General features: G+C 33.5%; 1 protein-coding gene across 1 annotated transcript; it reads right to left on the bottom strand.

Annotated features, from left to right (window-relative positions):
- Nucleotides 1-2,405: 2,405 nt before the first annotated feature.
- LOC123262577 lies at nucleotides 2,406-20,742 on the bottom strand. The gene is made up of 4 exons (XM_044724819.1): nucleotides 20,317-20,742; nucleotides 4,273-4,491; nucleotides 3,813-4,105; nucleotides 2,406-3,738 (listed from the first exon to the last, which is right to left on the bottom strand). The coding sequence occupies exons 1-4, from the start codon at nucleotides 20,320-20,322 to the stop codon at nucleotides 3,444-3,446; spliced, it is 813 nt and encodes a 270-aa protein (XP_044580754.1). The 5' UTR covers nucleotides 20,323-20,742; the 3' UTR covers nucleotides 2,406-3,443.
- Nucleotides 20,743-22,648: the final 1,906 nt, after the last annotated feature.

Raw genomic sequence — 22,648 nt, 5'->3', positions numbered from 1 at the left:
TAAAGAAAAAAATTAAAAATTTACTTCGCGGAGTAAAATCTATTTAATCTATTTTAAATCCGTCTCCGAGTGGATTTCACTTCCGGGGGGAGTAAAACAATTGAAAATCATCAACTCCGCATTCACTCCGAAAATTTTTCACAGTGTGAAATTAATAATGTATGACCCTAAGAACGTATCCTAACGAAAAGTATTATTGAAAAATCTTAAGATCGCATAAAATTTTTTTTTGTAATTGCTGAATTTACGATTGAAAAATTCATGAAAATAAAAAAATAAAAGCACGACGATTCAACCTTTTTACACGTCCTTGTTATACCCTCAGTAGTAAGTACTTGCGTGCCATAAAGTCTAAAAATATATCATACACTTTTTTGATATTTGTAAATAATGCATGATTTTAAAAAACTTTTTCACCTAAATATCGTAATTAAAATTTAAGTTTTATGTGTAAATGAGTGAAAGAACATTATGTAGCGAATAAAAATATATCACTGTAGATATGATGACACAAGGTGCAATAATAAAACTCAACTCCGGAGGGAACATTGTATTTTATTTTGAATTACAGTTATTTAAAAAAATATAAATATATATTTAAAATTAAATCAAAAGATCTATCAAAAACTTTTTTGTGCATTTTGACTTTTATTTAACTTCCCACGATGAAAACTGGAACCTGTAAATAGACAGAATGTATATTTTACATTTTACTCCTATAGTAGTTAATGTACTGTCATAGCTAGGGAATAAATAAGACTATCTCCGACAAGGGTAACTCGTTGACTATTTTCGAGAAGAAAAAACTGATATCACTCGCAGTTTCGCTAAAAATTATATTATTTTATCCCTTTCCCCACAAATAAAGTAGACCAATAAGAATTAAAAAATTTATAATTTTCCCCAAACATTTTTACTATTTCCCTTTTTCTCTTCGTGAATGATTCAAAACAATTTCAATTTTTATTTTATTTATTTTACATTCAATTACATTGTATGTTTTATTTTTGATCAAATGTTATACATTTCACAATTTCGTTGCTTTGAAAAAAGCTATAGTATAATATAATGCGTTTTTATAATATTTTCGAAAAATATTGAACTTTTTTTTTTTATTATATTAAATTTAATTGAATATTATTCATTATTTAATGTATAAACTGAAATATACAGTATATAAAAATGCCATCAAACACTTGAGGTATAATAATTTAAGAGAAAATAAATTATGATAATCAATTGAAAAACAAGTATAAATACTTTAATAAAAAAAAAAAAAAAAAAAAAAAAAAAGAGCAGAAATAGGAATAAGTACGGGTATTGAATAAAAATATAAGGCTGAGAATGACTCGTGACATTTTATTATGAGTCTATATATAACGTGCAGGATATTTTTATGCATTAGTCGTTTCATAGTTGGCAAAACATCATCGCGTATATTTTAAAAAATATTCTCTAGGTTCATGTATCGAACGCTCTTTCATTAACTTAAAGATTGTCTTCGAGAACAAGAATTATATAATGCACTTAGAAAGATTGAGCATTAATCACAATTTAACTCATAGACTTATTGTAATTGTATATTGATCATCATCATTAATTATGATTATTATCATTACTTATAATAATTTGATCAAATTATCTTATTTTAATGCAAAGATATTTTTGAAATAATTTTTTAGTTTCTGCCATTAATTTAGCGATAAGTAGTTTACAATTTCATTAGTTATATTACACATATACATTGAATTATATTTCAATAAAATTTTATTTTTTATCATCAATATGATTAAAATGATTCCATATGAAGTCATCGAAAGTTATAAAAATAATGCAGGAGGTATTTTTTTTTTGTAAAGATTAACAAATAGCTTTGAGATTTAATATTTAAACAATTAGAGTCACATATAAATATGAGTATCCCTAGTAACCTATCACAATTATTCTTTTTTTAACTTTGTTTTACAAGTTTTTTTTTATTTTTCACATTTAAAAAACAATCAATCTACTTTTTGTTTCACTTTGAAATGAATTTTATCTTAAAATTATTTCTTTTTTATATGTATATAAATTTCAAGAAGAACTGGAATATCCTCTTAAGTGTACGTAAGTGCAGCTTTTACAAGTTCATTTTTTCAGTGTTTCAGTAACATCATGTTTCACCAATTCTAATAGCACTGGGAATAATTTAAAATTTACCGATTCATTCTTTCAAAGTTCTCCAAATAAATATGTTATGATAACGAATTCCTTTAAGATAACGTGAATTTATGCGAAAGCATATTTAAAGAGTATATTTATACATTTTTATAATATCTCACAAATAAATTAGTAAAACGGTTGACCCTACAGGTCATCCCTGCAACTTCTCGCTAATTTCCGATGCAAAGCACATCAAATTTCACTTATTACGACGTCTTAGTACTCTTTCTTAAATAAATTTGAACTGCAAAAATTTTCGGATGAATCAACCGACTTTGATGTATTTGGCGAAATTGAGCGTGGTTAAGAAAATTTTATGGAAATTCTCAAAAATAAATCCGAACTGATATCGAAATTGACAAATTATTCTTGAAAACCACGTTTTTTAAGATCTTTTAAGACGAAATATTTCACGAACGAATTAACCGATTTAGACGAATTTTGCCGCATTTGACGCAATTTTCTAATCACTAATAGTTAATTTTTTACATCAAAAACGATTCGTCAAGAAATTTTGAAGATATATAAAGACAAAACTTTTTTGAAAGTTTTTGACAACAATAATTTTCGAACGGATCAACTGATTTTGACGAGATTGCGGCAATTGACGTCGTTTTTCAAGTTTTCAAGCTACTTAGATTTTGAAATCTATTGTTACATCAATTTGAAAGTTATTCCAAAAAAACAATTTTTTGAAAATTTTATTTTTGAAATTTCTCAAAATTTATTTGTTTAAATCGGTTCAAATAGTATTGAAAATCAAAGTTTGATAAAGCCCTTTCAAACACCGCCAAGTTCGTTCAAATAGATCAAACCGTTCAAAAGTCATGATAGGTTTATACACGCACACACACTCACGTACATCCACACCCACACACACATACGCACCGACATACAGACACCATCGTAAAAATCGTCAGGAAAGCTTCCTAGGACCTCAAAATGTCGAGATCTGATGAAAACTCGATGTTCCAAATCCGGGATGAAACTAATAACATCCCGAATTTTTAGAAATCATTGATTTTTATAGCGGGAAGTTAAAAATGTTGGACTGTAAAGTTAAATAAATAATAACATCCATAAAATGCTTAAAAATAAGTCAGACCTTAGTTATTTTTTTTTATCTCTCAATCTGAATGATTCATAACAAAATGATCGCTGGTACCCGTTGTATCAATATCATTAGTACTGGAAAACTCTGCTGCCGAGATTAAATTTTTATCGGGTACCAGCAACCATCCTCACGTTCTAACAAATTTATACACAATCCCGAATACAAGAACGCTTACAAGCATTAACACTATAGCAGTGACGACTTTTGCGAAAGCATTCAACCCACTTTCCGAGTGCTGCTGAGGTTGTCTTGTTGGTACATTTTGTTTCAATGCGAGCCCTCGTGCCAATGCTGGAAAAGCTAGACTCTGGGTGAAGGTCAATTTGTGAAGGGATTCTGAGAATGAATATGGACCAACTGAGCCTCTTGCTGCAGCTCGTAAAAGTGCATACTCCAAATCCAAAGCATCAAAAACGCTGTATCTGTTTTCAGTATAGGACATTTCAGTGAATAACGATGAAAATTAATATATGTTGCAAAATAAAAATCATTTTACCTGCTACTACGTCTCCGATCATGCGAGGAATGAATAGAAGCCATTGTTGAACTGGGCATAGACTTAAGGCTGCTAGTGGTTGAACTAGATGGACTTGGAGGTGCAGGAGGTTGTTCTTCGTCTATAGACGTCCGATCTGGTGACAACGGAGTTCTTTCTGCTGCATGATAATTGTGCCGCAAGTGATGTAAATATAGACGCGCATGATCTGGATGTAAAAGACTCGGGCGTCGAGATTGTAAAGGACTGGCTGTTGCGCTGCTGCATGTCACACCACATGCAGATGGTGATGCCTTTTTTTATTGAATACATACGATAATTATTATTTCGCTAATATAAAAATGTTGTTTTTAATTCGTTAAGTCTTAACATTTAACGTAAAATAATAAATAATTATTTTCTGTTTAAATCGTGTGTATTAATATTTAATTAAGATATATAGGTTGAAAATTTACTGTACCTGAATAGATTCGATACCACTGTCGTTGATACTGTCTTGTGCATCTGGAAAAATGAAAGCTTGGCCGTCGGCCTCGCCTCTTGGAGATTCGCTGGGCCATATTTGAAGTAACGGCAAGCCACTTGGAGGTTCAGTAGAAGCTATGTCGGCTGTAACTACTATTGCATTACTCTGATTGCTCGTACCCAAACATAATCTGCTCAGTTCTCTCAAAGGCTTCTATAAATTTAAAAAGTTTCTAATATTTAAATGTGTACACTTTAAGTTAATGCTTCAACTGAAATCATAATGAATAATTAATTATTTCAATAAAGAAGATAAATAACAATTAAAATTAATAGTGTTGGAGTGACCTTAAGTTAAACCAACATTAGGGTACTTAAGTCATCTAATGTAAAAATTTTTTTCGTCTCCTTAAAAATACATTTTTATAAGCTAAAAGCAGCTGTTTTATTAATTTTCAGAAGTTTTTATGTGAAAAATATTGACAATAGTTTTGATGTTGTGTTTTTATATTATTATATTATTATTAGAATATATTATACGTGCGCCTGAATATGGTATACACGGAAAGAAAATTGTACGAAAAATTACAATGAAAACATCGTAATTTTTAGTATAGGACATTGCAGTGCCAGACCAGAACTCAAACATCGTAATTTATACGATGCAACATCGTAAATTTCTATCGCTCAAATTAAAAAGAAGTTTAGGTCACCGAAAAAATAATTCTGTATCACCGAGCAATCGAACCTGGTGTCCTCTCCGCCATGAACCCAAGGTTTATCCCCTTACACTATCGGAAAGATGTGTAAATTTCTGTTCAGTCCCATAATAAGACCCTCCATCACTGCTGCCAGATCGCGGGATTTTTACCGTGCGTTTAGTGCTAGGGTAGTAGTAAAAAATCCCGCAATCTGGCTACACTGCCCTCCATACAGTAGTTGGTCATCTTTCGGTGGCGGCGTCGCAAACTACTGGACTCTGTCTCTCTTTTATTAAAACAAATAATATGCGTCCTTATTCACTTGCTCTTGCGGAAAAAAAATTTACTAAATAACATCGTAATTTTCAATAATTCAAATTGTATTCTGTAGATGGCAGCATCGTACAAATCAAGTTACTGAAAGTCTAGTCCTGGATTACGATGTTACGATTGTAATTTTTCATAGGATTTTTTTTCCGTGTAGCATTGCATATGTTTTAATATTTATAATGTATTTGACCAACCACGCTACGAATAAATTGATGCCACATACATTTCATCTCAATTTTATTATGGATTACGGTAAATATATACTGTAAAATATCGAACACAGTATAGTTTTTTATGTATTTTATATTTTGTTTTTCGGAAACCCTCGAAACCTCAGGCCTACCGAGGATACACGGTGTAAACATGGTTTAATAGTATACACCGTGCAGACATCACATGTAGACCGTGTATATACTAGGGTGTTCCAAAAAAAGTCGATAATTTTTTTTTTCGATTGCACGTTAAATTCTTGTTATATATGCTATAAAAAAAATTCTGTAAAGATTTGAGCCCTTAATATCAACTTGAAGAACTCCATCACCAAATTTGAAGATTTACCATTGATTCAACGTGGAAAAATGATTTTTTAACCTTCATTTCTCCTGCAAACTATGTAGAATATTATTTTTCGGAAAAACCATCACTGATCCTTCTTCAGTATTAAATTCTGTAAAAAAAGCTCTTAAGGTCTAGTCTCTAACGTCAACCCTCTCGTTTTTATTTGCGTTAAAAATATAGATTTTTTGAAATTTCGATTTTTTCCATTTAATGTGTAAAATTTTGATCTCAGACCATAAAGTTTGAGAAAATTTTAGTAGATCGTTCCATGTTTCACAAATCTGTGCCAAGAAAATTTTTTGTATCATTTTTGGCTCCAAAATTGTGAGGTTTGCAATATCTATTTTATTGATTATTCGCTATAACAATAAATTTTACAAAAAATTCAAAAATCTATCAACAAAATATAAAAATTTCTTTATAACAGTCAACAAAACGCTGTATATATGCTTAAATTCTTTCAATTTTATTATTTTTTTTCATTTAATATAATAGTTTTTGGCTGTAACATATAATTTACACACAATTCTTGAATTTTTTAAGAATTTTTCGAATTACTGTATAATCTTTCAATGATTAGTAACTGATTCTTAAATGATCGATAATATATCTCGCAGTAATCAAGAATAGATCATTTATTGATCAATGAGTGTTCATCAATTGATCATTCAGCGTTCATGAATTGATCGCTGAGTGATCTCAAAGTGATCAATCGCTGATTTCAGTGATTAATAAGACACCTGCCAGTAATCAATGATCGATCAGCTCGTAATAAATAATTGATCATTCAGTGATTATTAACTGATCACTCAGTGATCATTAACTGATCACTTAGAGGTCATTAATTGATGACTGAGTGATTATTAATTGATCATTAAGTGATTGCTAATTTTTCACTTAATAATCACCATATGACCTCGCAGCGATAAGAAATTAATCTCTAAATGATCATTGGATAATTTCTTACAAAATCACTTAATCATTAGATAATTTTTAAGCGATCACGTGCTAATTTTGCTGCTTGTCTTCCAACTCAAATCATAGTAGGATTTAATTTGTAATTAGCTAGAGAGCTTGATTGCCAATCATCAAGCCATTATTATGTTACGACCGAAAATTTATCAATAAAGGTCGCAAAAATAATTTTCTGACATTTTTCCGTATTGTCTCCATAGAGTGATCATTTAGTGATTTCTGAATGATCTCTCGTTGATCTATGATAGACTCATGATTGATCAGTTAGTGATCAATGATTGATCAGCTCGAGATCAATCATTGATCACTTAGTGATCTCGTAGTGATCAATTATTGATCAATAATTGATCAATCCATTTTTGTACGGGTAGTTATCAATGCAGATTGAAACAAAAGCTAATAACTATTACTATCAATAGATTAAATTACCATCCTATATTGAAAATATTGTTAACACTATAAAAATTTGAATTTTTTAACAACTGACATCACTTAAATTTGGCATAAAATACAATCAGTCATATAACAATGATCGTAGAATTATTTGAATTATTCCAACTCCAATAATGTTTCATAAGCAACAGCATTGCACTGTAAAAAATCCGGAGTGGATCGGGAGTGAATTTCACTCCCATTTCACTCCCATCACTCGGAGTTCCGGAGTGAAGTAATTAATCACTCCGCGTAGGGAGTGAATCCGGAGTTTTTATTTGCGGAGTGATTTCAGAGTGATTTCGAAGTGATTTCGAATTTCACACCGAAAAACATCCGCGTTCGGAGTTTTTAAAATAAATAAAATAAGGATGAATTTTCGTTCTACAAAAAAAATCTCGAAATTAATTTACTATAAGGGTCATTCCACGTCAAATCGACCAATATTTGGATTCAACCCCTTTCGATTTGGACAAATTTTGGTCAGAAGTTTTCTTTTATCCTATAACGAAGTTCTGCCAAAGGAAAAAAATTAAAAAAATGTTTTTTTTTCATCATTATGCCAATAAATGAAATTTCAATTGTTCAAAATATCAAAATTACGCGATTTGCCAAACTCAATTAGAATAAAAAAAAAAAAAAAAACAAATTAGGAAAACGGTTGACCCTAAAGGCCATCCCTGCAACTTCCCGCTACCTTCATACCTAAGCGCTCAACAATTCACTTATTTTTTAAGCTCTTCGAACTCAAAAATATAATTTTCGTGTAATTTTGAGCTCTCCAAGCTCAAATAAATAGCTGTTCTGTGCTTTTGAGCTCTTCGAGCTCAAAAGGCTGATGGACGTTTCATAGAACACTGATTTTTGAATTTTCAAACGGCAATAACTTTTGAATAAATTAACCGATTTCCTTGTGGTTTACGGCACTCAACGCAGTTTTTTGAGTTCTTTGAAGAATCATTAAGCGTAAACTGGTCAGACTAAAAATTTCATAGAAATTCTGAAAAAAACATTTTTTTCGACAACGATATCTCACGAACGAATCAACCGATTTTGACCGGGCTGGTGACAATCGACGTGGTTTCTTGAGGTTAAGAGCTGATGAGTTTTTGGAATCGATCCGTTCAGCCGTTTAAAAGATATTTAAAAAAACGAATTTTTGGAAATTTTATTTTTGAGATTCCTCAAAATTCATCGACTCAAATTCTGTAAACTAGTATCAGAATTCTAAGGGCAAAGGAACTCTTTGGAACGCCGCTTATTTTGATCGAATCGGATGATCCGTTCAAAAGTTATAAGAGATTTACACACACACACACACACACACACACACACACACACACACACTCGGGGCAGAAGAGATACTGGTACCGGGCGCGTCTCCCCGAGTGGATGGGAGAACGCTCGCTGTCCTTGGATGACACTTAATCTCTTAGTTGATGAGGTACAGCGGGTAAGAGCCAAGCAAAATAACCAAACAAAATATGCTCCTGTGGACAAAACTCCCCTTTAATGGGTTGGTCGCACTAACTGACCTAACAAGACGATCGTTCCCTGCTGTGACCCACTGGGAGTGACCGGAACCTCGTGTCGTAGTTTCCGACGATGCAGGCCACGGCTGATGTGAGCTTGCTCTGCCGAGGTGTAAGTTGCAGCAGTGGATCAGGAGCCAGCCACTTCGGGCCTTGATCAGGAAGTACGCAGTGAGTGTTAGAGATCGGAATCTTCACCGCTCCGAGCGAGTCTAGTCCGTCCGTGTATTCCGGGGCTGGCTAAGTGTCGGCTAGGCCTCAGGGAACTGGGGTAGGAGTACTATCTCCGAGGGTACACCCGTTCCTAGTTATGACAACCCGCTCCACTCCGTACGATGCGCTGGTGAATTTAAAAGTATGAGTAAAATTCAGGAAAACAACAATAGTGAAAACGGGCCTCATGCCCAACAAGCAGCGATTGAAGCAAGCGCTGAAATGAAGCGGTCGCAAGCGTTTGAACGCCTTGAAAAGCTGACCAGTGAGCTAAATGACTTCATCCAATCTAAGGTCAATATCCACAAGGAGATTAAGACCAAGACGACCAGCGTAGCCAATGCCCTCCAGAGATTCAAGAAACTTGATGAAGAATGGTGTTTAACAGTACGACGCACTTCTCGCACTACACTGGAGAGAAGCATTCAAGCAACTATCGTGAATGAAGAAGCAATGGACACTGGAGCCGAAGGTGACGGTGAATCAGTCGCGGAAGACAGAATCAGAACTAGCAGCAAGTCAACTAAGAGAAAAGATCGATCTTCTCCCGACCCAACGATCTGCCAAGTTGTGAAGAAAAAGGACCTGAAACCAAGCCCTCCGAAAAACACGGCAGTGCAGAACGCCGGAAAAAAAGAGGTGACTGAATGGCAGAAGGTCCAATCCAAGAAGGAGAAGAAGGAGCAAGCGAGAGAGCGGTTACCAAAACAACCGGTGAACAAATCTCGGCCGGAGCCTAAGCGGGAAAAACCGCGAAAATTCACCAAACCAGATGCCTTAATTATTCGACCCGTTGAGAAGGCAAAATATGCCGAGATACTGCGTCGGATTAAAAAAGATGTCCCACCAGATCAGACCCGTGACGTCGTTGACAAGGTTCAAAAGACGAATGATGGGAATATGCTCATTACGCTTTCCAGAAAGACCGCAGACAAAGGACAAGCTTTGCTGAAGACCATCAAGAGCATCCTTAAAGAAGAAGCGCAAGTCATCTGTAAAGGCCCAGAGGAACAGCTTGAAATCCGGGACATTGACAACGGAACAACTAAAGACGATGTCCGGAAGGCCTTACAAGAGGCAGCTGGAAATGACTATGAAATACCTGAAGATGTCATTAAAATTCGTCCGGCCTACAGAGGTACTCAAACTGCTTCGGTACGATTGCCAGCAGCAATAGTGCAGAAGATACTTGGAAAGACAGGCAAAATAAGGATTGGCTGGGTAAATTGCCGTGTCAGAGCAATTAAGACACCACTACGATGCTATAAGTGCTGGCACTTTGGGCACACTACTGCCCAATGTAAAAGCGAAGTCGACCGATCTGGGCTTTGCATCAAATGTGGGCAAACAGGTCATCAAGCTGCTCAATGCCAAAATAAAGTGAAATGTGCGTTATGTGCAGAAAAACCTGGCTCTCAGGACACTGCTCACCGGTCTGGTTCTGGCCGATGTCCAGTCTTCCAAGAAGCACTCCAGAAGCTGACAAATAAACGAACATGAGGATACTGCAGCTTAACATCAATCACTGCGAAGCTGCGCATGACCTGCTTATGCAGACAGTACGGGAATTGAAGCTCGACGTTGTGCTTTTATCGGAGCCATATAAACATTTAGCTGGACAACCTTGGGAGACGGATATCACCACGAAAGCTGTGATCTGGGCTTGTGGTAAGATCCCTTTCCAAAGTGTAGCTACCAATGGCAGCGCTGGCTTTGTAGCAGCATCAGTAGATGGCATCCGTTTTTACAGCTGCTACGCACCACCTAGCCTCTCAATTGCTGAGTTTACTGACTTCTTGGATCGACTGACCGAGGACGCGAAGCAACATCATCCAGTGGCGATAGCCGGGGACTTTAACGCCTGGGCAGTGGACTGGGGCAGTAAGCAGACTAATGCACGAGGAAGAGAGCTGCTAGAAGCTCTTTCTACACTAGATGTAGTCTTGCTCAACAGTGGTGACACGCCGACCTACACCAAAGGTGACGCAAGCTCGATTGTAGACGTCACTTTTGTCAGTACCAGCCTTGCTAAAGGTAACACTAACTGGAAGGTACTGGACATCTACACTGCCAGTGACCATCATGCGATACTCTGGGAAACGTCAAACGACCAAAACCTCCGGGGGCCTATCAAGCAATTTAACACCGTCGGTTGGAAGGTGAAATCTCTTGACCCAGAAGTATTGCTAACAGCCCTCGATAGTGATCCGATAGAGACTGGATGTGCAGAAGAACATACTAAGGCTCTGATGATGCGAGTAACACAAGCTTGTAATGCCAGTATGCCTCGCAAACGTGTTATGAATTCAAGACCTGCGGTACACTGGTGGAATGATCATATCAGCAACCTCCGTAAAGAGTGTCATCGAAAGAGAAGAATATCACAGCGTGGCTATCAACGACCTTACTCTGCAGTGCTGATCGCAGAGTACAAAAAAGCTCGTCGTGAACTTAATAAGGCCATAAAAGAGAGCAAAGGAAGATGCTGGAAAGAGCTCATATACGAGGTCGACAAAGACGTGTGGGGTCGGCCGTATAAGGTGGTCATGACGCACCTGAAGAAACAACAAATGCCGTCACCTACGTGTCCCCAACTCCTTCAGAAAATCGTCACTGCGCTGTTTCCACAGCAACACAGTCTCAATTATCAGTCAACGCAAGATGAACTGGACGACATTCCACCTGTCACTGAAGAAGAATTGTTGGAGGCCTGTTATCGGGTAGGAAATAATAAAGCACCGGGATTGGACGGAATCCCTAATATAGCCTTGAAAACCATCATAAAGGCAGCACCAACATTATTTCTAGACGCTTACAACGCATGCCTCAAGGAGGGGACTTTTCCTCGTAAGTGGAAACAGCAACGGTTAGTACTTTTACCTAAAGGAAAGAAACCGCCAGAAGAACCGTCATCTTACCGACCACTCTGCATGCTAGATACGGCGGGTGAGATATTTGAGCGTATCATCCATCAGCGAATAGATGCAGTAGTCGACCCACTCTTGGCAGACAACCAGTATGGATTCCGGCAAGGACGATCAACCCTGGACGCGATCAACCTGGTTGTTGATACGGCCAAAGAGGCAATCGCAGGAACTAGATGGAAGGGTGGAACGAAGAAGTACTGCCTGGTGGCTGCCTTGGACATCAAAAATGCTTTCAATTCCCCTAATTGGGACTGCATCATGCAAGCTCTCGACGAGAAGAACGTGCCAACATATCTTCGCAGACTAGTGATTAGCTATTTTACAGATAGAGTGCTGAAATACGATACAAAGAATGGTCCGAAAGAGTATGATATAACCGGTGGTGTGCCACAGGGCTCTGTTCTTGGTCCACTTCTGTGGAATATCATGTATGACGGGCTCCTGAGACTGAAGCTTCCAAGATGTGTCAAACTGGTAGCGTATGCGGATGATGCTGCCGCAGTGATCGTCGCCAAACACCTCGACGAGATTCAACATCTGTTTGACATCACTTTTGAGAAGATCAACCAGTGGATGGATACAGTGAACCTACAACTGGCCAAGCAGAAGACCGAAGCAGTGCTTATTACCAGCCGAAAAGAAGTTGAAACAATTAAGCTAAAAGTCGGTGACCGAAAAATCACATCACAACCTCATATACGATATCTGGGAGTGATGCTTGATGCCCGACTCAACTTCAAGCAGCAAGTGGAACACGTCTGTACGAAAGCGTCAGTAGTGAGAGCTAGTCTCGCACGATTGATGCCGAACGTCGGAGGCCCAAAGCAGAGCAGGAGGCTACTATTGTCATCAGTAGTCACATCGGTGCTCACCTACGGAATATCAATTTGGGCTGACGCACTAGAGGTGCAAGATTCATGGAGAAAAGCTGGACCAATATATCGTATGAGTGCCCTACGAGTTGCAAGCGCCTTTCGAACAATATCAGAGGAAGCAGTGTGTGTCATTTCCGGAACTCTGCCGCTTAGAGTTCTAGCTGAGGAAAGACGGAACCTTTACCAACGAAAGAGGTCAACCACACTAAGTGCCGAGGAACTCAGAGCTGAAGAACGGCAGAACAGCATCGCACGATGGCAATCGCAGTGGGACGCCGCGACAACAGGAAGATGAACACACCGTCTCATACCGAAAATCGACGTTTGGATAAACCGGAGTCATGGCGAGGTCAATTACTATCTGACGCAGATGTTATCAGGACATGGATGTTTTCGGACGTATCTTCACCGCTTCAAGCATGATGATTCACCGGAGTGCCCGTCCTGCCCAGGAATCAATGAAGACGCGGAGCACGTTTTCTTTGAGTGCCCACGATTTTACCCACAGCGCGATGAGCTGGAGATGATCCTGAAGAAGAAAATCCAACCAGAGACAATAGTAGAAGCAATGCTGTCATCAGAGGCTGCCTGGAACGCCGCAAACACGTTTGCAACAGAAGTCCTTATAGACTTGCGTTCCATCGAAAGAAAAAGAGCAAATGACAACAACTAGAAGAAAGGTAAAATAATACCTAGTTACCAGAAGGAAGAGCAGTCGCTATATCCTCCCCCCACGAAGTAATGCCTAACGGCGGTTTCCATGAGGGATTAGAGGAAAGAGGAAAGGGGTTTAGGGTTTAGTGGGTAGGGGCGTTAGCGTCGAGTTTTAGTATGACGCTGCGTCGAGTCGCCACATATCCAGGCCAAACAGCTACGCCTAGAATCCGTAAAAAGGATTCCCCCCCCCTAAGGGGAAAAAACACACACACACACATACACACACACATACACACACACACACACACACACACACACACACACACACATGCATACATACATACAGACACGGTGACATAACCGCGGAAATAGTCAGGAAAGCTTCCTAGGACCTCAAAACGTCGAGATCTGATGAAAACTCGATTTTCGAAAAACGAGGTGAAAACAATAACTTCCCGATTTTTGAAAATTTTCAATTTTCTTAGCGGGAAGTTAAAAATTTAAGAAAAAATTTTTTTTAACAAATTTCAAAAATTCATATTTTTGAAAAAACAAAAAACACAGTTCCAAAAATTTCAGGATCTTTTAAGATTGGTACAAGGTAGTACACAAAAAAATTTAAGCCAAAAATTTATTGTCGACGGTCAATTTTGACAATTTTCAAAAATTCAAAATTTCACAAATTGGAGATTTTTCAAAATTTTTTTTCGGAAATTTTTTTTTTTAATAGCTCCAAGTATCCCCTTTGAAACTTACTCAATGCGATTTTTTTAATTGCAATAGTTTTCGAGGTTTTTAAAACATAAGTTTAAAAAATATGGAAAATAGTGAAATTTTGGATTTTGCATAACTTTTAAAAAAATTTTTTTTAATTTTTTTCCTTTGGCAGAACTTATAACTTCGTTATAAGATAAAAGAAAACTTATGACCAAAATTTGTCCCAATCGTAAAAGGTCGAGTCCAACTATTGGTCGATTTGACGTGAAATGACCCAAATAAAAACATTATAATAATAATTAAAATGAAATATTATTAAAAATAATAAATCAAATTTTTAATAATTAAATATAAAAAGGGTTTATAAAAATATTTTCTTTACAAAAATTTATTTATATCTAAATTCATTTATTTTGGGAGTGAATGCGGAGTGAATTTTATTATTAAAAAAAATTAACTCCCTCTCGGAGTAAATATCACTCCCGCTGGGAGTGAATCAATTAAAAATCATTCATTCACTCCGCGTTCACTCCGCAAATTTTTTACAGTGCACTGAGAAACAATTTTATTTAATAGTAATAAAATTTTATTACTATTTAATAAAACGTTTATTTGACTAATAAAGGGGAAGGGGAAATAAACAATTAGGTTAGGTTAGGATGTCTCGTTGAAACATCCTTATACTATTTATTTATTAACCCTTCAGTACCCACGTTCTTTTTAGTGTCTCACTTGCATTGCAGCGACATCCTATAAGTTGAATGTTGTTGCGTGAGAAAAATTCTCATAGCGAGGGTACTGAAGGGTTAAAAGATTTTACTGTGAAATTTTACTGTGTACTATATTATAATTAATTGATGAATATTAATTTTTTTTTTTGAAATTATTTGTTTTAATAACTTAATATTCGTATTAAAAATACATATTAGTATTTAAGAAAATTTTATTAAATACTAATAAAATTTTATTCATATGGAATATAATTTTATTACTATTAACTAAGTTTTCTTTTCAAGTCCAAATAAACTTTTTTATTACTATTAAATAAAATTGTCTCTCAGTGTGTGATGTTTTAAAATCATTATTTAAATTACGCAATAGCGCAATATTCAAAAGATTGAATTTAATTTCTTAACGCAAAATTGTCACCAATTACACATTTACACGTTTCATGGTGTAGAAATTAGAAATTTATACCACCTAATTTTAACCCGGTATTTGTTGTAACTATCATTATAAAATTTGTAAACCAAGTTATTTACACTACATCGAGCCCAACAGTATATGTGCATGCCATTTGTCCATTGTGTGCACGCAGCGTTCGCACGCTGTATTCATGCACAGAGGATCGACGGTGTATACACGATAATTAGATAAATGAAAAATTATGCACTGTTAAATAAAAGAAAATATACATTTATTTTATAACTAATTATTTCTTCATCGGAATTATTCCAAGTTTTGATATATGTAATTATTCTAATTAAGTACAAACATTTTTAATTTTTAACAACCGTTTCATCCAAATAAGTGCATTCGATACAGAATAAGAGATGAAGCTTATATCTAACCTTGACCTTAATTGTCAGATTATGTGCACCATTAAATCGTAAAATTCAAATAACAGATACTAAGGATAAAACAACGCAATTATTTTGAATATATTCGCATTTATTTATTCATGTACGATAAAATTAATTTAAAATATGACCCTCATTATGTTTGCATGATAATTCGCAATGGAATTCCTGAGTAAGAAAAAATGCCATCATACATCGAATTCCACAAGAAAAATTTTACATCATAAATACCTTCTCTATAATGTTTTATGTCTTGAAAGAAAAATATTTACTGAACAAAAAGTCAAAATCGTTTCTATATTTCATATTTTTTAATTGCAAATATCTGCATTTCTTCATTAACTAAAAAAAATCTTTCATTCAAATAATGTCAACGTTTCTTCGTTAGAATCAAAAAAGAAATTTAAAACATTATTATTTAAATGTTGATTTAATTTTCGTATTTTGTCTTGCTTTCTTCAATAACTATTCATTTTTCAGACTTTTGAAAGCAACAAGTGCCAAGTAGAAGGACAAACGAATAATTTCATTTATTTATAGAAGTATTAAATAAGAAAATCAATAAAGCAGCAAGTTTATGTAAAATGTGTCAATTTTTACCAGCTTTCTTTAGAATAAGATATCGGTAAGAGTTTACTGTACACAGAAAAAAAAATTAACTTAAATCAAGAGAAAAATTCTTGACCAAGAAAACAATTTTGAAAAGTTTTGTTGTCTTGAATCAAGATGAAAAATTTTTAAATCAAGTAAAATTTACACTTAAATCAAGAAAAATTTCTTAGTTTAAGAATTTTTTCACTCAAATCAAGAAGATGAAGTTCTTCAAAATTATTTACTTGATTCAAGTAAATTTGTTTTTCTGTGTATACATGGTTGATTATATTTATTAAGTTATAATTTGAAAAACAAATCATTGACTAAATGTTTCGATACTATGAATGGTAAATCTAAATTTCTAACTCCCATTCGAAATTTCTTCAAAAAACCAAAAACATTCGAAAAAAAAAATTTTAAGAATTTTATTTTAAACGCAACAATTTTATCCGATAAAAAAAGGAACAAACGTAATTAAAAAAAAATAAAAAATAGAAATTAGTTATTCTATGTCAAATCGATCAATCATTATAGACATCCCTTTAATTGAGACGAAATTTTGTAAAAATTTCCCGTTTATCATAAAACAAAGATTTTATAATATATATAAATAGAAATGTACTTTTATTTGTTTTAAAAAGAATACTTGGAGCTGTAAAAAAAAAATTAATTGAAAAAAAATTTTGCAAAATGAAAAACACGTATAATGTTGAATTTTTAAAAATCGTGAATATAATACCTTTAAATAAACTTAATAGATCATGAAATTTTCAGAGATGCTGTCTAGACTGAAAGAATAAAATTTTTACAGGCCTTTTTTTTCCTTTCTTTGTAAATATTTTAGAGGAGATTTCAAAGAACAAAAAAAAAATTTTTTGCTGAAATTCAAAAATTCATAATTTGAAAATGGAAAAAAAAAATTTTCTGTAAATTTCAGGATCACTTAAAATTATTTGAATGACTAGTATAGAGCTACTATTCTAAATAATTTGAGCTCAAAATTTAATGTCGAAAGTCGATTTTCACGATATTTGAAAATGAAAAATTCCATAAATTTTTCATTTTGCAAATTTTTGTCCAATCTTTTTTTTTTTCTATAGCCCCGAGTATCTTTTTTAAAACAAACAAAAGTTCATTTATGTAACTGTAATAGTTTTCGAGATATTTGTAAAATTAAGTTAAAAAATTAGAAAAAGTAAAAAATTTTGAATTTTGAATGACTCGAAAAAAATTTAAAAAAAAAAATTTTTTTTCTTAACAAGTCTGTCCGTAAAACTCCATGAGTATCTAACTCTGATAAATACGACGATAAATTCGACACTTACTATTTTAAAAATGGCTAGGTTATTTATTTGGAGCGCGGAGAATCCCGCAGCAGCTTAATCCACAACCTCCTGGAGAACCGACTCCGTAAACTTCCATGAGTAGTTAACTCTGATAAATATGACACTTGCTATTTTAAAAATGTCTCGGTTATTTTTTTGGAGCGCGGGGAATCCCGCCGCTGCCTAATCCGCAACCTCCTGGAGAACCGACTCCGTAAACATTCAAGGGTTGTGGTCTAGTGCTCTAGAGCCTTATAGAAATTCTGTTTCAATTTTTTATTAGCTCCTAAATTGCAAGCAATTATATATTTAATTGTATTTTTATTTGAATTTATGAATTAATATAAATAAAAATTTACAGATGTCTAAAATGACGGGTTTCTAAATTGTCTAGTCTATATTTATAGATGTCTATTGTTTAAGAATTTATATATTAATAACTATCAATATTTTTATAAATATAAATATTCAAATGTCTTTTTACTGACTTCTCTGAATTTAGTTCATTTTATTTTATCCAATGCCTATATTTATATTTGATAAATTTTTAAATTATCTAATTATATCGTTGTCTTTTTTTTTAATATTATAATTTTACTTTTATTTATTTTATAAAGTGTGTGATTATTTTAATTACTAATATTTTTAATTTCTATTTTAATCGTCATTGATATTTTGAATTATTTATTTTCAGTAAATTATTTTTTCAATTTCGTTCAAATTGATGCGTATAAAGATTTTCTTTTTATTGACTTCTTTATTTACAGATGTCGAAATTTTGATTTTTCTATTTTACCTTAAAATTTTTCAACTGGTACGAATCAATGACGCGCACTGTACTCTACAAGCTTCTAATAATTTAATTTCAATCTTTCTTAGCCGTCGATTACTAATTAAAAATTAATTTTTAATCAACTCAAAAAAATAAATTCTGTTATTAGAACGAGTTTAAATATTTGTGCCAAGTTCTGTGCACTCTTAATTAGAACAGTTGTTAGTAAACTTAATTTTTACTTTTTTTTTATGTCCGCCTCGACCAGCAAAGCCTCGGCTATGCAAAAGTCGGGCGGCGCCCCCCTCGCGCCCGGCGAAACCTCGGCTTCGCCTCAGTTTTGCAAAATCCCTTCCACGGAGTTGCGTACTTTCGGGTGAAGAGCAAGAAAAATAGTATACAACCCACGACCAGAATGTTGGATGCCCTGACGTATGTGATATGATGGCCTCGGCTACGCCTCGGCCATCATATCCCATATACCAGGAAATCCAACTTTCTGGCCTAGGGTTGTAATATACTATTTTTAGTAAATTTCGTTCAAACTAAATGGGGTTGATTCCAACTATTGGAATTATCGACAGCTATTTGGCTCAAAATTAAATTTTTTATCGGTGGCATTGCGTAGAGGTGATGTCAGAGAGTACTATCTCCGCCTACCACAGGCGAATTGTGTCATGTATGACAATTCATTTTTAGTTCATGGCATACGAATTTGGAATGCTCTGCCAGCTGAGACTGTGGCTGTGGATAATTTAGTTGAATTTAAAAATGCTTGCTTCAATCATTTCTTTCAATGTGATACTTAAATTTGAATTAAATTAAATTATATTTAAATTCGATTTTCACTTTCAATTTCAATTGGAATTTTTGAATACCTATGCGTCTTAGATTTATTTGTAATTATTTTAATTATCACTCTGAATTATTGCTTTAAATTGATATTAAATTAAATTATATTATATAATTATAAGATCTTTCTGTCTATCACTAAAAAGCTGTATGTGAACGTTTCATTAATTAATAATTAATTTGTACTTAGTTTTACTATAATACGTAAAAATATAAATCAATGTATTATTATTGCTGATGGTCCTGAGGGAGCTTAGGCTCTAGGAACAATAAAATTTATTATCTATCTATCTATTGGTCGATTTCACATGGAATGATCCGAATTCATTGATAAATAATTCAGTATTAAATAAACGAAACTTTTTTGCTACAATTAATCTTCTCGTTTGTCTTTTAGCTTAATCTGCGATTGCACGGTCATTTTGAGTAAATGAAATCGATTAGAAGTTAATGAGTTAGTAAGTCACGCAACTTTCATATCACCTTTGTTTTCACTTTATTTTCAATGTCATTCTTTATTATTATTATGTTATATTTTTAAGACTTTTTTTTATTACAGTCTCGCCTAAAATTACGTTAAAAATTATACAATTGAATAACTATTATTAATGGTTACATTTTTTAACGCATATTTAAACGATGAAGTAAAAAAATGTCATAAGATAATTACACTTAATCGTCAAAAATCGTAATTGTACCAAAAAATTTTTAATTAATCTTTTGCTCTTTATTAATATCAGATAATGAATTAGTGATGGTACTCGAATTTTATTTTATAACAAAGCGTTTTATTGCACCATTAACTCTTTCAAACTTTGTCTTATCACATAGCAACTGTGATTTAAAATAAAAACAATTTCGAAAAGAAATTAATACACTACAGAACTATTAAGTTTTGCTAGTCACTATAAAACTTAAAAATTAAATTTAAAAAATTGGCGCTAATAAAATTTCATAAAATTTTAATTAATAATACATTTTATTTATAAAGAAACCTACCTGCATATCTCCAACGTGAGATTCATGGCAGAAAAGAGCGAAGTCATCTCCATCGAGACAGCCAGCCTCGAATTAAATTTTTTGCAAAACTTTTGAAAAGTTATTCAATTAATAATATCAATTTTAGTTAATTAGTTCACTAGGATATATTAATAAAGCTTTAATTTACTAATACTACATAAACACAACATTGAGAATCGTACGACGTGAGAAACCGCGGGCTACTGAGCGTCAGTAAATAGAACGGATTGGTTTCGTCGGGTACATATCCAGGGGACCTAACCTTACTCTATAAGCGTGAGGTCAGCCGTATTATAGCTAGCAAAGGATGGAGGGGGTCTGAAAGCTTTTAAGGGGGTATCAGTTTGTTTCGAAACGTGACAGTCATATGAAGAAAACTCGAGCGATAGCCAGTCTGGGAGAAAGGGGTTGTAGAAAGTGGGCACAAGAGAGAGCGGTATAGTAACTCGAGGACTCGACGCCGGCGCAGAAACTATTTCGTAGGTCAAGGTTACAGCCATACCAAACCAAGGCAATTATTATGCTTTTTCTAAGGTATCCAATCAGTCAGCTGGTGTTCTTCACCGGTATTTGTATAATATTGGTATCCTTTTTTAATCTAGAAAAACTGCAGCTACTTCCATAGCACTTTAGGATCTGATACTCAATCGATTTCCAGTCTTATCACCTGAGCGACATTTTAATGCGTTATTTATCCTTTAATTCATAAATAATATATTTATCAGCCTTGACCTGTTGATCTTGAGTAACATTTAATGTTTACCCGAGTCGAAAATTCAGACCCATTTAAGCTGTACTTTTTTCCAACAATTCTTAGAAAATTGAGTGGTCAGGAAAGACTACTCAGTTAAATACTACATAAACTCGACGCCTGGTTTGACTATAAATAGTGGAGTTTTGTCCCATTTTGACAGGATTACAGTCTAACCAGGCGTTGAATAATAATAACAATTTAAATAATAATAATTACTTTTGTTGTACCGTGCCTAGGGATGCAGGTTCGAACCCAACTAGAGACTGATTTTTTTTTTGTTTTTTTAATAATAATAATAATAATAATAATAATAATAATAATAATAATTTTCTTATTAGTAAAATGATAAGAAAAGAATTTTTCGAATTTTTTTTTTTTTATATTATTTTTAATGTAGAGCTAACACATGTTTAGACCCGCTTGACTCTTTATTTAGACCTAACTTTCGCTACCTATAGAAATAAAGTGAAAATCGCATTCGTTCTAACCGAGACTCGAACCCGAGACGCGCGCTTGCCAGACCGATAACTAACCCCTACACCGTACGACCGATAAGTTAATATACCTTTCATCATTCTTATAAGCTAAATTTATGCAGTGACGAAGTGTGACGGTTCATTATTTATATAATTTATGTTATTTAATATTGTGTTTTGATAAATATTAACTATTTTTTAAAAATTTTTATTAATTAAAAAAATGCATAAGTCAAGTTCTTATAATACTTTCGAATTTGTAGATCGTTCTGTACATTTTTGATGTTTTATTATAAATTTTAATGTTTAAAATTCTCAATATTAAAAATTCAACTGTAAATTATTATATTGTAATTTTTTTAAGACTATATCAATTTTGACGGTATGCAATTTTTCGGTTAAATAATAAATTTTCATTTTTAGCAATCGCTAACAAATCGCGTTACAGATGCCATAAGGGCGTAGAATAAAAATTTAATTTTTTTTTTTCTAAGTCCAAAAAAAATTTTTACTTTGGTGAAATATTTTTTTTGGCATTTCTGCACTTTTCACGAAAAAATACGTCGGTTCCCAAAAAAAAATTTTTTTCATACACCCTCATGGCATCCGAGGTGGGTCCCGAGAGCCATAAAGGCGTATAAAAATAATTTTTTTTTCGGCAATCAGGTATCTTTACTTGAAACGTCAAAAAATACAAAAAAAAATCTTTCTCAAAATCAAAATTTTTTTTTGAAAATTTAATTTTTTTTTTTAAGTCCAAAAAAGATTTTTAATTTGAAGTAAAATGTTTTTTTCTTGCTTTTCTGCACGTTTAATACAAAAATATATTGGTTCATTTTTTTTGGGAATCATTTTATTTTTTCATGAAACGTGCAGAAATGCAAAAAAAATTTTTCTCCAAACTGAAAATTTTTTTTGGACAAAAAAAAATTAAATTTTCAAAAAAAATTTTAATTTTGAGAAAAATTTTTTTTCTATTTCTCAACGTTTTAGATAAAAATAAGTTAATTCCCGAAAAAAAAAATCTTATTATACGCCCTTATGGCATCCGAGGTGGATCCCGGGAGCCATAAGGGCGTAT

Source organism: Cotesia glomerata, linkage group LG4 (assembly GCF_020080835.1).
Source record: "Cotesia glomerata isolate CgM1 linkage group LG4, MPM_Cglom_v2.3, whole genome shotgun sequence".
In the NCBI taxonomy this organism is placed as follows: domain Eukaryota; kingdom Metazoa; phylum Arthropoda; class Insecta; order Hymenoptera; family Braconidae; genus Cotesia; species Cotesia glomerata.
Note: the sequence above shows the minus strand (reverse complement) of the source record. Positions and strands in the feature narration are given on the sequence as shown.

Excerpts from the sequence above, each read along its gene's own strand:
- LOC123262577 (XM_044724819.1), bottom strand. Across the intron at positions 4,106-4,272 it reads GTGGTATCGAATCTATTCAG|GCATCACCATCTGCATGTGG; the intron begins GTACAGTAAATT and ends CAATAAAAAAAG. Across the intron at positions 3,739-3,812 it reads GATCGGAGACGTAGTAGCAG|ATACAGCGTTTTTGATGCTT; the intron begins GTAAAATGATTT and ends TACTGAAAACAG.